The sequence below is a fragment of the Typopeltis vanoorti genome, chromosome 10, assembly GCF_054136105.1.
Source record: "Typopeltis vanoorti isolate ZY-2024b chromosome 10, IOZ_Tvanoo_1.0, whole genome shotgun sequence".
NCBI lineage: Eukaryota > Metazoa > Arthropoda > Arachnida > Uropygi > Thelyphonidae > Typopeltis > Typopeltis vanoorti.
The window spans coordinates 1,808,220-1,825,869 of record NC_143558.1 but is presented as its reverse complement, the minus strand read 5'-3'; the positions used below and the strand labels follow the sequence as shown (position 1 = coordinate 1,825,869).

The window sequence follows — 17,650 nt, the reverse complement described above, 5'->3', positions numbered from 1 at the left end:
TATAGATTGAACAATAATGGCCCAAGTACTGAACCCTGAGGTACACCACTGATTACCTTAAATCTGGCAGATTCACACCCACTGTATACCACTTTTTGATATCTCTCTGTCAGCCATCCCTTGATCCAAGTCAATAGATTATATTCCAATCCCATATTCTCCAGTTTATCAACAGCCAGTCATGTGGTATCCTATCAAATGTCTTAGAAAAATCCAACATTATCATAGCGTATCCATTCCCTTTATCCAACTCGGCCGTAACATTGTTATAAAATATGAGCAAATTGCTAAAAAATGACCTTCCTTTAGTAAACCCATACTGTTCCCTGCAGAGAATAGAATGCTTGTCTACCCATTTCTGTATACGAGTTCTTTACAACTTCTCTAAAATCTTCACTATCATACCAGAGATACTAATAGGTCAGTAGTTAGACACATCAGTTTTTGCACCACCCTTGTATAATGGATCTATCATACATTCCTTCCATTGCACAAGGTTGGTGCAAAAATTGATGTGTCTAACTACTAACATACAAATGTGTGAAAGGCCTAGCCAATTAGCTGAACATTCCTTTAGCCAACAGGCTGATATTCCATCTGTCCCTATTGACAAATTCTTATCCAGGTTATGCAAAAGCTCTTCAACCTCATTTTCATGAACCTCTAATTCTTCGTCCAACACAATAGTAGCACTGCATTCACCATGCTACATATACCTGGTTGATATATCTTAGCAAAGTGAGCACTCATTAACTGAACTCCCTAGCTTCCGACACTCGTGCACCATCTGCATTCAATAAAGCTATTCTTCCGCATTCATTCTTTCTTTTGCTTGCAGCATAACGATAAAATTCTTTTGGATTACCTTTAGCTTGCATGGTCAATTTTTTTTCATACTCCATTTTAGCTTTTCTCACAATACTCGTTATTTTTCTGGCCTGAGCTTTATATTTTTCATAACTCCTCTCACTCTTATTCTCACGATATTCTTTCCACATCATCTTCTTCTTGTGGATCTCTTGCTTAATAAGGCTGCACATCCGTTTCACTCCCAATCTATTTATTCTTCGAACACTAGGAATATTATTATTATTATTATTGTTCCGGGAAACTCCAAGGAGTCGACAGACTCATCGAGGGAGGCCCTAACATCATATCTGGAACAACTATTCAACATTCACACAATATCTATCATATCTTGCCTTGAACTCATTCACGGTCGTAGCACCCACAACAGACTCTGGAAGCCTATTCCACTCATTCACCACTCTCCAAGTAAAAAACCTAGCTCTAACACCCTTGTCAACCACGCTCTTGCCCAGCTTCCATGCATGGCCCCTAGTCCTCGAACCACCAGTCATATTTTCAAAAATATCTTCTGGATCAATCTTATAAAAACCCTTCAGTAATTTGAATGTCTCAATCATATCACCCCTCCTTCGCCTATCGTCCAATTTCTGCAACCCACAAATCCTCAACCTGTTCTCATAAGGTTCATTCCACAGACCTGCTATCATCTTGGTCACTCGTGTCTGGATCCTCTCCACTTCCTCCCCATCACGAAGAAACCATGGTGCCCATAACTGGGCACAGAAGTCCAGATGGCGTCTTATCAAGGCTCGATACAGAGGAACAACAACTTGCTTCTCTCTGCATGTTAAAGTATTTTTCATAAGCCAAGTGATTTGGTGAGCTGTTTTAGTTACTTTTGCAATGTGCCCCCTAAACTTCAACTCCCTATCCACCAGCACTCCCAAATCCCTGGCCTCATCAATCTCCTGGAGTATGGTTCCACCTATGCGATATACTGCTGCTATTCTTTTCACCCCAAAGTGCATAAACTTACACTTTGCCACATTAAACTGACATCCATTTTTCCTAGCCCAGTCCTCCAAACTATCCAAATCATCCTGTAAAATTTTGACATCCTGTGCACTCACAATTGCTCTACCCAACTTTGCATCATCAGCAAACAAGTGAACAATTCCTCTCAAATCCTTTCCAATATCATTGATGAATAAATTGAAAAGCAGTGGTCCAAGAATAGAGCCCTGCAGCACTCCACTAGTCACAAGACATCTTTTTGACTCCACTCCTGAATAAACCACTCTCTGGTATCTCTCCTTCAACCACCCTCCTATCCATCTTACCAACCCTATATCTATCCCCATCTGCTCCAGTTTACTGATTAGGGTTCCATGTGGTATCCTGTCAAAGGCCTTGGCAAGGTCGAGTAGTATCACTGTAAACCCATTACCCCTATCCAGTTCAGCCGTCACTGTGTTATAAAACATGAGCAAGTTACTGAGGCATGATCTACCCTTCACAAAACCATGTTGTCCCCCATACAATATCCCATTTTCATCTATCCAATCCTGTATTCTTTTATTGACTAATTTCTCTAAGACCTTGACAATGATTCCTGATATGCTAATCGGTCGGTAATTTACAACAGCAGTCTTGGAACCACCTTTATGCAGTGGAACTATTTTCCCCTCCTTCCACCTGCTCGGGACTAACCCAGACCCGAGACTCAAACAAAATGGTCAAGGGTACTGACAATTCTTTAGCTGCTTCTCGTACTACACGAGCTGGTATACCATCCAATCCCACAGATGTATTGACATTGAGGTTATGCAATAGACTACTCACCTCCACTTCATTCACCACAATTCCCGTATAATCTACTGGTTTATTCGTTTCTGCAATGTCACCACCTGGATGATATATTCTTGCAAAGTGCTCACTCAGTAACTCAGCTATCTCAACTGATTCAGTTACCTCCCTACTATCGGCATTCTTTAAAATCATTCTGCCATGTACATTTTTCCTTTTACTTGCTACATATCTAAAAAACTGTTTAGGATTCTCTTTAGCCTGCATGGCCAATGTTCTTTCGTAATCCTTTTTTGCTTTTCTTACTACACTCGTCACCCTTCTGGCCTGCGCTTTATACCGTTCATGTGCCTTCCGGTCACCTTTCTCCTTAAATTCCTTCCATACTTGTTTCTTTTTTTTGCAGCTCAAGCTTAATGGTGTTATTCATCCATTTAACCCTACTTGATTTATTATTCGAACTCTAGGTATACAGTCAGCCATTACTTCATGCAAGCACTTCTTAACTACCTCCCATGCACTATCAACTTCTAGTCCTTGCAGTTGTACATGCCATGGCACTGAGCCAATCAAACTCCTAAGCTTGTCATACTTTCCAGCCCGATAATTCCACATGTACCCTGTCTTAATTGAAAATTCTACACCTTTAGCCACCTCCCAAGTCAAGACCCTATGATCACTCTCACCAATTGGTGGCAATGTGGTCATATTTGTTACAGCCAAATCCTCAGATGTAATTACTAGGTCAAGCCCTCTCTGACCCCTAGTATTTTCCATTACATGCTGTCGCAGATAGTTATCCCTTAATAACCGCATAAAATCCAATTCCTTCCTCCCGTGTGTCCTCTCCTCACTCCAATCAATGCGACCATAGTTGAAATCTCCCATAATAATCACCTTCCTGCCACTCATTTCTTCTATTTGCTTGTGCATATTGTCACCACCATCTTTTCCATCACCTGGTCTATAGCAGCACCCAATTGTATATTTTGTTCTGCTAGCCACAATCTCACACCAAATGACCTCAAATGTGCTCTTTTCTCTATCCTGCAATTCAACTTCTATTCTCCTTGGCTGTAGCTCATCAGCTATCATCAACAATACTCCTTCCCCCATTTTATTCTCTCTGTCATTCCTGAACACACTATACCGATCACATTCAATCCCACTAGCTATATCATCTACAGTCAGCCATGTTTCACTAATACCAATAACCTGTGGTCTGGAAGTGCCAACCATGGCCAAAAACTCTTCCTTCTTGTTCCTAATACTCCTAGTATTAGTGTACATGAATTTAAGACCCCCATTAGCCCCAACCCTACCTTGATGCCTTATATTAACTATTCCAGTCTGGTTTGTTGTCCTTATTTGCTCTAGCATATTATATTCATTCTTACATTCAACTGCCTCCCTAAGGACTGTATATCTACTCCCCCCCCCCTTAACGAATCTAGTTTCCCTGAATTTGCACATCCACTACATTCAGCAACACTTTCTCAAGTCTTCTTACACCATAACCATTCAAATGCAAGCCATCCATCTTATATAGATCCTTTCGTCCATCAAACTCACTCCACACGTCCACAAATTCCACACCACTCGTCATACATAACCCACGCATAAAGTCATTCACAATTATGGCCCTCCTTTTAAACATTTCACTGTCATACCTTGGCAAAAGACTAATCATTCTAACTCTCTCACTCTTCTTTTGCTACCTCAAACAATTCATTCAGGTCTTCTATCATTTCCATTTTATCTCCTTTCAAATCATTCGTACCTGCCACAACAACCATTTCTTTCACCGTTTCCTTTTGCTCTCTAATAGACTCAGTTACATCCTTTATGGTCGCACCAGGTTGGTACGATTTTGTCAAGTCCTCTACTAACACACCTCGTACTAACGAGTCTCCATACAGCACTCTATCCTTCATTTTGTTCATGTTCACATTCATACGCCTATTTTTCCTGTCATACCTTTTATTATTGGTTGGTTCATTCAGTCGACTTTTGTTCATGCACTCTAGCTGCTGTTTTTCCCTTTCTATCGCACCATTCAACAATGCGATCTCATTCAATGCATCTATCTCATCTTTTTTATTCTCTGAGAAACCATTAATACTATCATTCACACTTTCTACATTCACACTCTCATAATTCTCATGTACAACCTTGCCGTTTCTTGTCATATCGCTTCATTCTTCATTCTGAAGTTTGACAAAAATATCACACTCACGATCCGAAATACACTTCATTTCATCATTCTCCCTACATTTTCTACACACATTCAATCCTTTATTATCATCTATCCACACTCCGACCACACTCCGTAAAGCGTACATTTCACAGCTAGTATACTGACTCATTTCTTTTATACTTCTGTTCTTTGATAACGATGGTGAACCATCATTACTGGTCGCCATTTTCCTTCGTACAGGTGCCATAATTATTGCAACGTGTTTTATCAAATAATAAGTTATACACACCAAAAACACACAAATAGACGCACTAAAATACGCAAGGCTAACAAAACTACGCAATATTAACTAATTTTATCAACAATAACTGAAAATAATACTTATCTTATCGGGAGCTTGCACGAACACTACACACTACGATATAACCTCCAAAACTGGGAATATATTGAGATACCGCCTCGTTCAAGCACTTTTGCAATGATTCCCAAGCATTGCTGATATTTTTGCCATTCAGTAACTGATACCATGGGACCAAAGATAGTATTCTTTTAAGTTGATCATAATATCCAGCTTTGTAGTTCAGCATGTAGTCTCTTTTAATCGGAGCTTCAATAGAAGTAGATACTTCCCAAGAAAGAACAGCATGATCACTCACCAGTTGGTGATAAAATAGCCATATTCTTGACAGAGATCCCTTCTGATGCTATGAGCAAATCCAACACTCTTTGACCTCGAGTTCCTTCTTTCACATGCTGCTTGAGAGAGTTGTCTCGCAACAATTCAATAAATTCCTGTTCTTTCTTATCACGAGACTTCTCTTCTACCCAATCAGTGTTTGGAAAATTAAAGTCACCCATAATGATCATTTGCTTGGTACCCATAAGGCTAAATTGGCAATGCATTTCTTCGTCCCCTACAACTTAGCCACCAGGTCTGTAGCAACACCCTACCATATATTTCATTCTGTTAACCTCCACTTCGCCAGATAGACCCAAACTCATCGCTACATGGGACATTGTTACCATCATTGTTTTCTTGTATTTCTACGCTAACTGGACCTAAGTCATCTGATGTGATTAGTAGCACTCCTCCTCCTATCTCTTCTGTCCTTCCTAAAAATAGTATATCTATTACACTCGATCCCACTTACCATATCTAATTCTGATAGCCAGGTTTCACTAATGTCAACAATCTTAGGCCACATCATGTTCAATAAAGCAACAAACTCAAGTGCTATTAATATGACTATTCTTATAATTAGATATGCAATCTATTTGGTCCACACGGTTTTGTCTAGTGGCTGTGCGCTTTGCAACCATATGCCTGGGGAAGCAGTGTCCTAGGTTCGATTCCCATCGGTGAAGTGAGAATCTGAAGGATCTTCCTCAGCCATAGCCAAGTTAGCCGGTCTTGGGCATGGACAGTAGGGGTTTTTCATCCCGCAAAGCAGGCAAACCAGCCTTAAGAACTCAACACTGCGAACATAGGATACACCAGGGCATAGGGCTGACCACCTTATCCTGTGAACGGTTTGAGGTCTGATGATTAATAAACCTCGACACTATAAGATAAAAGAGGGGAAAATGAGATGAGATCTATTTCGTCTTGTTCTAGAATTTTCTCTTTTCACTCCCAAGACATACTTAAAATATCCGAACTCAAAGCGTATTTTTCCAATCCTTCACCACATACATAACGATGTTTCAAAGGCATTCATATCTTTATGACGTTTGTATACTATAGTTGAACTTTCACACACATTTTTCCCATTCCTCCCTTGATGATCTAGTTTCCCTGACTCTCTGCATTGGGTCTCATACCAAGAAGTAATTTCTACAGGTTTCTGATGCCAAATGAATTCAAGTGCAGGCCATCATTCTTATACAAATCTTTTCTGCCATCAAACACACCCCACATGTCTAAAAACTCGCATCCATATCTTCTGCATAGCCTGTTCGTGAAATCATTTGCTATCGTCGCCCTCCTCCTTAACTCAGTACTATTATATTTGGATAATAATTCTTCAATTTTTACTCTTTCACATTTCGTTCTCGTTTCTTCCAACAGACCTTTCATATCTTCTCTCATACTATGTTTGTACCACTTAAATTATTAGTACCTAACTTATATGTTTTAATCATACCTCTTCCTATTCACAAGACTTTGAAGTTTACATTCTCTCAACCTGTCCTCATACTCCACATTCCAAAGACCACTGACTACCTTTGAGAATCTTCTCTAGACCCTTTTTAACATGCCCTTGTCACCATAAAAACCTGGTGACCAAATATGTGTACAAATATCCATATGGGGCCTGATTAAAGCCTTATTCAGTGGCATCATAACGTCACTATTTTTGCATCTCAGGGTCTTCTACATCATTGCCATTATCTGATGTGATGTCGGCACAACTTGTGCAATGTAGTCCCTGAATTTCAGATCCTTGTCCACTATCACTCCTAGATCTCTCATCTCCTCTGCTTCCTTTAAAGTTTACCCACCAAGTGCATACTTTGCATTCCATTGTTGCTTATCAAATCTCAAAACTTCATACTTTGCAACTTTCAGTTGACAGTTCCGCTTACCTGCCCATTCATGCACTCTATTCAATTCTTCCTGTAAGGCCATAACATCCACTTGATTCTGCATGCTCTCCCCAATTTTGCATCATCTGCAAAAAGCTGCATATCACTAGTTAAACCCATCCCAATATCATTAACAACAATGATATTGAGATGGGTTTAACTCAATATCATTAACAAATTGAACAACAATGGTCCCAAAACTGAAAAGATAGAAAAGATCTTCAAGAACCAGCAAACTGCAGAACTGGAAATTTCTGATAAAAACAGAAAACTATAATTAACACAACAGATATTTGTATTATAAGACTATAGGTTTAATACATATATGTACAAATTTGTTGACTAGTTTTGCTAGCAAAACTGACTAGCTTTGTCAAGACTAAACGATGAAAAAAACTAATAAATGCAAAAAAAAACACAAAAAAAAAAAAAAACGAAGGAATGCAGTAACTGTTTACAACAGTTAGACAACGAAATTGGAAGGCACCGCGTGACATGGTATGCTTGAAGCGATATACCTCAGTCATTATTATAAATACGCGTTACATAGATTTTGGCATACTGCAGTTCCACTAAACTTAATGAGTTAATAAGATTTTTCCATATATCCTTTAATATTGCTCCTTGATTTCTATTAAGGTTGTTTCCTGTTCGTAGGACCACTGCAGCTTCTTTAAATATTCGACATCTGTAATCTTCCTCTATGTATGGCAGTGAGTTGTTATCCCAATCTATAGCGTGGTTTGAAGTTGAGAAGTGATGCACCAAACCTGAGGTGTCTGTTCTGTTATGATTAACATAACTTCAGTATGCGCTTGAAGATCAGAAGTCCTTCTGATGCATTACCATCAGGTTGCCATATAGTACACCCTATGGAACCATTTCATTGTGAACTCTCAAAAATATAGGTGGTTTAGTATCTCCAGGTATGTTTGGCATGCTTTTGAAGGATGTCACTAAGTCTGTGTGTGTGGGGTTGGGGGGATTTGAAGCTGTACCTTGCTCTGGAGACCAAGCATGGCATGAGCTACTTCAGACTTCCAATAAGAAGCTTGATGGTTTTCATTGAGTGATGGTCATCTACAACTGATGAGACTAGTTGGCATTTCCTCCAACTAGGAAGATATCCTTTTATAGCAAGAATACTCTGAATCCATGAGAACCTTTTAGTGGAAGCAGGCCACACCATAAGAAGGCAGGGTTGACAGTTGATGTTAAGACTGTGTATTGCACTTCACCTGCTCAATAATGGTCCTGTTCTTTCTTTCAGGATTATATGGGTCAGCATTCATTATAAATAATTATGGAAAGTTGCTACAATATCAAGGTCATCTGCAAGAATACATATATACTGGATCACAAGTCACTTTGGTATGCACTACAATGAGCTAAGTATAACTGCTTTGGTCAACTGCTAATAATCGACTAACCCCTGGTAAGGGAGGGGGAGAAAAATCATACATACATTGGCAAAACTACATCGGCAGTTACTAGTCCTGTTACTTTAAAGTTCTGGATGAAACACAGAACTTTAAAGTTCTGTTGTAGTTTTTATCATCATCATCAAATTCCTGCCATGTACCCTCAAGGGGTGTACAGGATATGATAGTACTACATGAAAAAATTACATGATTACTAACTTCCTATCTACAATTTTCCTCCAAATCAGTCTGTTACTTGTCAAGACTCCAACATTATCAGATCTTATATTTCTATCATCTAAGGCACTTTGTACCGTATCAATCCACCTATATCTTGGTCTTCCTCTGGGTCGTTTTCCTGCCAACCTGGCAGAGAACACTTGTTTTGCTAATCTTTCCTCTCCCATTCTATTTAAGTGACCATACCACCTGAGATTAGCTCTGCTAACGCATTCCTGGATGCTGACAATGTCAAAGTTTTTATCATTGTATAATTTTTTTTCCCTCACCAGAGGTTAGGAGTCGGTGGTTGACAGTGGCAGTTATATTTAGCCCATTGTAGTGTTTACTCACTATAATTACTCATAATAGTCCTGTTACAGGTGAAAAAAATTTGATAGCATAAGTCATGATTTTTTTATCCTTTTATATTGTATTGTTTTTTAATTAGCATATATTCGTCACCTTCATGAAGCCAAAGGATTAGGAAAACAAATAAGATTTGCTGTACCTGATCTTTCTAGCAGTGAGCTGCGAACAGTTTCATTAAGTGCAATTAAAGGTATGTATTTTTATTGTTTCTAAAAGTTTGCATTTTGATCTACTATGTTTTTATTTTTCAAATCTGTATTTTGGGACGCAATATTGGTAGTAAAAAATATCAGTAAAAATACCATGAAAAAAAGGATAAACGTTTTGTTCTGTTTAAATGGAAGCATAGTCCATGAAGTCCTTTATATTCAGACATGATATTTTTTACTGTTTACTACTAATATTTATGACAAATATGAAGGACTTTGTGTATGATGATCTTCAGTAGTTGGTTTCCTACAGTTTTGAGGCAACAAATCTGTATGGAGATGTCAGAATGAATGATTAAATTGGTAAATACATCATTTTTAATATCTAGAACACATTTTGTTGTTAAGATTATATTAAATTTCAGAATTGTATAATGGACTGTAAATTGGTAGCAAGAAGTGATGTAGTTTTTGTGATAAATCTAAAATCTTCTAAATCTGCTTTACAAATATACATGGTCTCAAATTCCCTGATGTTGCTATCTGTAGTTTTCAAATGCTACACTTATTCTTCCTACCAGAAACACACATTTTGTATTTCTTTAGTTTGTATATTTTATTTCTATCTTAAATTAATGAAGAATATGAAGTGCCCATGCTAATTATAGGATTGTGTTAATCAGTTCTGTATACTTGTTCTAATTCTGTGTACTACTTACTTTGGCTCATTCAATAGACTTTTAGCTTGGACAGATAAGTGGAGTTATAACTTAAATACTAAGAAGTGCAAGGTGTTGCATTTTGGAATGCAGAGTACTACATTAATGGAACTGTGCTTCAGGAAGTGGATGATAGTTGAGTAAACTGCAGCTTAGAGGGCACATTGCAAGTGTTGCAAAGATTGCACATCACATTTCTGCTAATGATAAGGAGTATACTAACATATGGGGATAAAGAGGTACTTGTGGCATGTATAAAGCACTGGTCAGACCACACTTGGAGTACTGTGCTCATATTTGGTGAGATATTTTTTTAGAGATGAGTGAGTAATATCTGGACTGTTGGCTAAGAAGAGATGTTAAAGAAATGTAAATTACAGTTTAGTGGATAGGAGGAAAAGAGTTGATATGATAAATATGTTGTCAGTTGAGTGAACCTTCCACAATAAGTTTGCTGCCTCTACAGAGGGTGTGATTATAATAATTACCCCTGGTTTGGTTGCAGTTTTCTGCACAGTTGATCGTCATTGATATTCATTATGGTGCACATTAATTAGTAGGATATTTAGGTAATGAGACTTGTTTAGAGTGTCAAAAAAAATTCTAAGGACTTTGTAAGTCAATATGTTCTTTTAAAGCATAGAGAAAAATGTAGAAAAGCTAAATTATATGTAAAAGTAAACAAAAATTCATGGTCAGATTTTGGAAAGAATATAGAAGATAATTATGAAAGTGGCAAGATGTTTCAGACTGCTTATAAAAGTTAGAAATGTAAAAAAGATTTTAGTATCATATGAATAAGAAAAGATAGGATGTTATTACTTTAAAAAAGTTATTCAATTGGGTAACAAGTATTACAGAAGCAGTAGGAAACAACTAAGCAAATTTCAGTAAGGAAAACAGTCAGCTTGAGGTAGAAAAGGGCCATCTGGAAACTTCTGAAATCATACTGTTGTTCAGAATGCTTGGTCACAAGGTCACCACAGAATTGTTGTTGAGCTGATACCAGTTTATGAAAAGTTTTAACAAATGGCAATTACAGTTGCCTTACTGAATGTTCCAGGCAAAATATTAAAGATGTGTATTAGCATACTTGAAAAAAAGACAAAAAAATTTATTGAAGCAAATAAATGGTGAAATACAAAGAATCATAAAGCTGGATTTAGGGCAGAGGTTGCCAAGGTCAAATTTTTACACACAACAAATAGTCGAGCAGTTTATGTATTTTAATAAAGATCCTTATTTAAACCATGTTGATTTTGAACAAATACTCCTAAGATACTAAGGGGAAATAACTGTTCTAAAGACTTAATCTGTATAGTATAAATGGAAGAACTTTATATACTGAGTAATAAATACATAATTTGCAAATTATCAAAATAAATAAACAAAACAAAGGATATTCATAGATAGTGTGATGCTAAATTGACAATATGGTAAGGTTGTATGCTGTTTGCATTGTAATATTCTGTATAATTCATAGACTATTATACTTAAGAAAAGGGGTATTAAGCCTGATATTCAAATATGAGAATGTGAAGAATGTTTATCAGGTCACACGTTTTTTGCACAATTTACTGAAGATGCAAATTAAATATGGAAATGAATAATAGAAATGAATGAATGAATCTAAAAATGAATAAGAACATGTTAGCAGTATATATACTTGACGTGTTAAAGCCAAAAGAAAAATATTAGAAAAGAACTTGATATTATTAATGTTTGTGAATGTGTAAGAGCTAATCTAGAACCAATCTAAGATGGTATGTTTACTTTATCAGGATGGAGATGAAAGACTTGTAAAATAAATGTTTAAAATAAAAATGACAAGAAAAAGATCCTGAGGGAGGAATGCTTTAGAAAATGACTGTAATTGTTTATGAAATCAGTCTCCCTAACAAATAAGACTAGTTGGGAACCAATTGTTGATCAAAAACTAATAATGAAATTTTAATTTTGTTAACTTGTCATACTGTCAGATGATCGTAAATTCCTAGTCAGAAAATGCTATGATTCTGTATTACTGCATCCACCTCAGTGTTTGGAGGATGCAGTACGTTTAACAAGTCTGGATTATTCTAGCGCATGGAAATTATAAGGCATGTCCAGAAAGTAAAGTCCGTTCAGAAATTAAAATTACCACTAAATAAGATAAGGGAGAGGAATTGACCATTTTACTTTCATTCCATTATCGTTTGTTGTGTTCTACAAATAATTTATAATAAGTGCTGTGATTAAAAAAAAGAAAAACATCATGCCAACTGCAAAGTTCGTGGGGTGATACAGTTTTTTTTTTTTTAAACAGAAAATACTAGTGCTGCAGAAATTCACTGATAACTGTGTAAGATTTGTGAGCCTAACATAATGAGTGACTGTAGGGTTAGGCAGTGGTGTTGTTTGCTTAAAGAAAGGTGCAACAGTGTTCACGATGAAGAGTGCAGTGGCTGGCCAAGTGCAGTGACAGATGATTTGGTGGAAACAGTGAACACAGAACTTCATGAGAATCACTGTCTGATAATTACAGAACTTAATTTGAGTTCCCGAAAGTTTCACGCGCAGTCATTCATGAATTTCTGTCAGAAAAGCTGGGGAATAAGAAATTGTGTTCCAGATGGGTTTCAAACATCCTGATCGATGTGCATAAACAGAAATGAGTGGAATCAGCTCAAAAAATTTTGGAGCATTACGAAAATGAAGGAGATGAACTTCTTTCTCACATTGTGGTGAAACATGGATTTTGTACATGTACGCAGAGTCAGAACAGCAATCAGTACAGTGGTGCCATTCTCCAAAAGCAAAAAAATTCAAACAGGCACTATCAACAACAAAATTTTGACTGCTGTCTTCTGAGACTGAAAAGCGATCTTGCATCTTGCTCATTGATTTTCTTCAGGTAGGAACCACAGTTAATTTTCATGTTCACTGTAAAGTGTAGGCCAGAAGCATTACAAGTATTGCATATAAAGCTAAATCAGAGTATGAAAAGACATTGGCTGTGCAAGCCAAAGGCAATCCAAAAGAATTATATCATTATGCTGCAAAAGAAAGAATGAATCTGGAAAATGACCTGAATGCAGATAGTACCCTTGTGTCAGAAGCTGATGAGATTGTTCAAATAATAAGTGCTCACTTTACTGAGATCTGTCAACCAGATGTACAGAGCATGGTGCACAGTCCTACCTACCACTACATTAGAAGAAGAGATAAGAGTTTCATAAGAATGAGGTTCAAGAGTTTTTGTGTAACCAGGATAAGAATTGGACAGATGGGATATCATCATTCATGCTAAAGGAATGTTCAGCCAAATTAACTAGGCTATTGACATGTTTGCTTAAAAACTTTCAACATCTATCTCTAATCCAGAGTATTTCAGTAGTAGGGTGTGACACCTTTTGACCACTTGTATATGGAAATATCACTTCTGCATTACTTCAACCTAGGTATCACTTCTGGGTCTGGCTCCCACTGATGAGTCCTCATTTAAGGTTGAAATCAGCCTGGGTAGTTGCCCTTCCCATATGCATAGCATTATTCTTGTCTGTAATGATATGTGCCATGCATTATGAGGTACTAAGGCAATTGATGTAACGTCATTAACCTTTATATACAAGTAGCCCAGTCATGAAGTTACTTCATGTACAGACTTTGGTTTGCTTACACTTGGATAAAGGATGAAACCAAGAATATAATTTCTAGGCATCTTTAATATATTATATAATATTACCAAGTGTAAAACTTTCAACTCCAGTAGCTAGATATTTCTCTCACAGAACAGGAATGAGTAGAACAGTTTGCTTGTTGAAGTGCTGAGTGCATCTAATGTGAACGAGTTTAAGAGAAGTCTTAAACTCATTCACACTAGATGAAGGAAGTTATGACAGCCTGATCTGACTATGTATGACCTCCTTTGGTGAGTTCTTGGTTTCCTGAAGCTCTTGAATGATAATATATGTATGTATTATATATATAGAATTTACATAATCCAAAAACCCTGCTCTAGGGACCAAACATCAGATTTTCTCAAACCACTTCAGGCTTTTGGCAAGCAGCACGGTGGTCTCACATTAGGTGATGAAATTCATCTTCCACCTAAGGACACTCATAAAAATCCATGTCTGTGGTGGGATTTGAAGCCACAGCCTATTTTTCTCTATTCACATAGCCACCCAGGCTGGCTATCAAAAAAAACCCTTTTCATAATTTAGAAGGTTGTGCAAATTTCTTATCATTGTGCTTTTCAAGAATGTTTGAGCGTGTCTTCATAAAATATCAAAATAATTTTTTTTTTTTTTTCCAGAAAATACTACACTGAGAGATAAGGACTGTGTTGTATGCATGGATGAGGAGAGAAACTGCGTTCTTCATCCTTGTCATCACCTCTGCACCTGTGCTACCTGTGGAAGAATGTTATTAAAAAGACAGGACTCTTGCCCAATTTGTCGAAAACATATATCGAGTGTTTTTCGAATATTCCATTCTTAAATTTTCTTCTTTATAAAATTTGTAGTTTTTTTTGCTCTATTTGATACAATGTAAGTATCTGCAAGACTGTTTTTTTTTTTTTTTTTTTTTTTTTTTTGTTTGTTTGTTTGGAAGTAATTTATGTTCAATAACGTTTGAAATGTGAGTAAACTTTAATAGTCAAGTAAATGTAATTTCTTTTCCACATGTGAATTATTGTGATTGCAAATTGTAAATTGTATGTGTGGAGGAAGAAATTCTCCAGCAACATTAGACAAAGAAAGGTTCAGAAAACTTATCTGTACAGTTATGCATTTGTCTCCTTCACTTTTAGAAATAATTTTCACAGGATTTTTTTTTTTTTTTCATCAGAGATGAAAACTTGATCAGAGAAAGAAAAGAGTAGCTATAGTCTTTAATACCAGCTATGAAGATATTATCTTGAATTGCAAGCTATTAAATTGTGATGTTCACAATTCACAATTTCCCATTATGATGTTGGAAAAACATCACAATGGGAAATTGAACAACAAGACATATTTGTGCCTAAGTTCCAGCAGAGAGCTCTGTTAATTTTTCAAATTATTAGAGAAGAAGCCATCTGACATTCCAGAAAAATGAAAAATTGTCCTTGTTTGAGATCTAAAAAGCAGAGTAGAAAATGAATACCAAATATATATAAATGTGTTGTGAAAGTTTGGAGACAAGAGCAAACTAATAAAAATCTAATAAAGAAAAATAAAATGTAGGGAAGTTTTAAATAGAATAAAAGTTGAGCAGTTTTCAGAAGTGAACTATAGACTTAAGTATACAAATATTATTAGAGAAAAAAATTATATTTTTAAAGAAAAAAAAATCAAACTTTGAAGACTCACTGGCAGAATTCAAAGAAAACATTGATTCAGCCAGGGTGACATGTGATTTTAATTTCTTTGCCCTTATGATAATATGATAATTCAAATATGATGTGCAGCATTTTCGATACAGAAAATCAAGTATTATATATAAAAACTACATTCATTTTACTAACCCTGTCACACCATGTTAAAACATAAAAATATGCACAACTTCACATGGAGAGAAGATGCAAGAAATAAGAAGTCTTGTTGACTATATTAATTTTGATAATGATATGATCAAAGACTGGAGATCAGATATGAGAGTTCTGAGAAAGATTACAGGAGTGCACAGCTGCCATTAATGGCAATATCATATTAAAAATGAGGATATTAGGAAAGAACTCGACATTGTTAGCATTTAGGAATGTATTATGAGAGCTAATCTCAGGTAGTATGGTCACTTGGGAGAGGAAAGGTCAGCAAATGAAAAGTGATTTTCTACCAGGATGGCAGAAAAAGATCCAGAGGAAGACCAAGTTCTAGGTGGATTGTTATGACAGTAAATGTCTTAGAAGAAAAAATTACACTGCTTGGAAAGAAGTCAATGGACACCCTCATGGGCAAGGTGCATTGTGCCATGTAACGAGTTATGTTTGTAGCTGGCATAAATTGCAGGAATGTTATGCTCCCAAGTCAGTGCAACTGTGTGGGTGAAATGGCTGCTAGAAGGGAACTGACAGAGTTTGAAAGAGGCATTGTGATAGGCCTGCAGGCTTATCTCTTTGGCAAATTCTTGACAAATTGGACCATCCCAGGTCAACAATAAGGAATACCGCAATGAGATGGAAGCACAAGGAGTCAACTGCCAGTGCTACCCACGGCAGATGACCCCACACTTACCAAACATGACCATAGAGTGCTATGAAGGATAATTTCATAGGCCAACACATTGGATTCAGAGTTCTGGGTATAAACTGGAACATGAATCTGCACAAAAACATTCAGAACCAAGACTCACAACATGGGTTTTCATGGTAGGACTGCAGTAGGCAAGCCCCACATTACACAAACCGACATGCAACATTGTCTTCAGTGGTGCAAAGAGCATGTATAGGGAGATGTTGAAGCTTGGAAAGCTGTGTTATGGAGCAACAAATCATGTTGTGATTTGTTGTGTGCTCTGTGGACATGAACGTCATCACAAATGACCGGCCTCCACAGAGCCCTGATCTCAACTTTATTGAACATCTGTGGGATGAACTGGAAGTTTGGGTGAGGTCAAGGGATATCTGCCCCACACAGCCGAGAACCTCATTACATGCCTACAGGAAGAATGGTCCAAAATTCCAATTGATCACTATTGTACACTTGTAGAGAGTATGCCCAGTAGGAATGCTGCAGTTGTCTCATCAAAAGGGAGATCCTACATCTTATTATGGTGAGTGCCATGGCTGTTTGTTTCTCACACTATGGTGCCTGTTGACTTCTTTTCAAACAGTGTATTAGATTTGATGATATTGAAGTCTTGACATATAACAAATTAATTTGGCGAAAAATTGTCAATAGGAAGTCAGTAACGATGTAACTTGTTCATGTAGTACTATCATAATATCCTGTACATACTCGACAGAAATTACATACTTCATGTGGCCCCATTGTGTGATCAAAATCTGATATCAGAAAACCATGAGATATATTTTACAATTATTACAAATCCACTTATTTAATTTTGTAAACTAAATACACCTGTGTATATATGTATGTGTATACATACATATATACACAGGTGTATTTAGTTTACAAAATTATATATACATAAAAGTTTACAAAATTATATATACATAATGATATATACATAAAAGTACTATGCTGAAAAAAATCTGTTCCAGTGTTATGTAAAGAGAAACGTTAAAATATAGATGGACTAATTATTAATGAATTATTTAATTTTAGTAATGGAAACTTTGTGAAAAGTGAAATATTTCACTGTACATATTGTATAACATCATCAGCATTAAGGGAAAAAGAATGCAAACATTCAAAAGTTACTGAATATATTAATAAGAGAATT

The 17,650-nt window shown here is 36.5% G+C and overlaps 1 protein-coding gene across 1 annotated transcript in view; it reads left to right on the top strand.

Moving 5' to 3' along the window:
* Nucleotides 1-15,046, top strand: part of LOC150102128 (uncharacterized) — an 83,388-nt gene extending 68,342 nt beyond the window's left edge. The window contains exons 7-8 of the mRNA XM_090398954.1: nucleotides 9,491-9,601; nucleotides 14,577-15,046. Coding sequence (XP_090255080.1) covers nucleotides 9,491-9,601; nucleotides 14,577-14,761 — 296 coding nt within the window. The 3' untranslated portion in view covers nucleotides 14,762-15,046. The remainder of the gene's footprint in view (nucleotides 1-9,490; nucleotides 9,602-14,576) is intronic.
* Nucleotides 15,047-17,650: the final 2,604 nt, after the last annotated feature.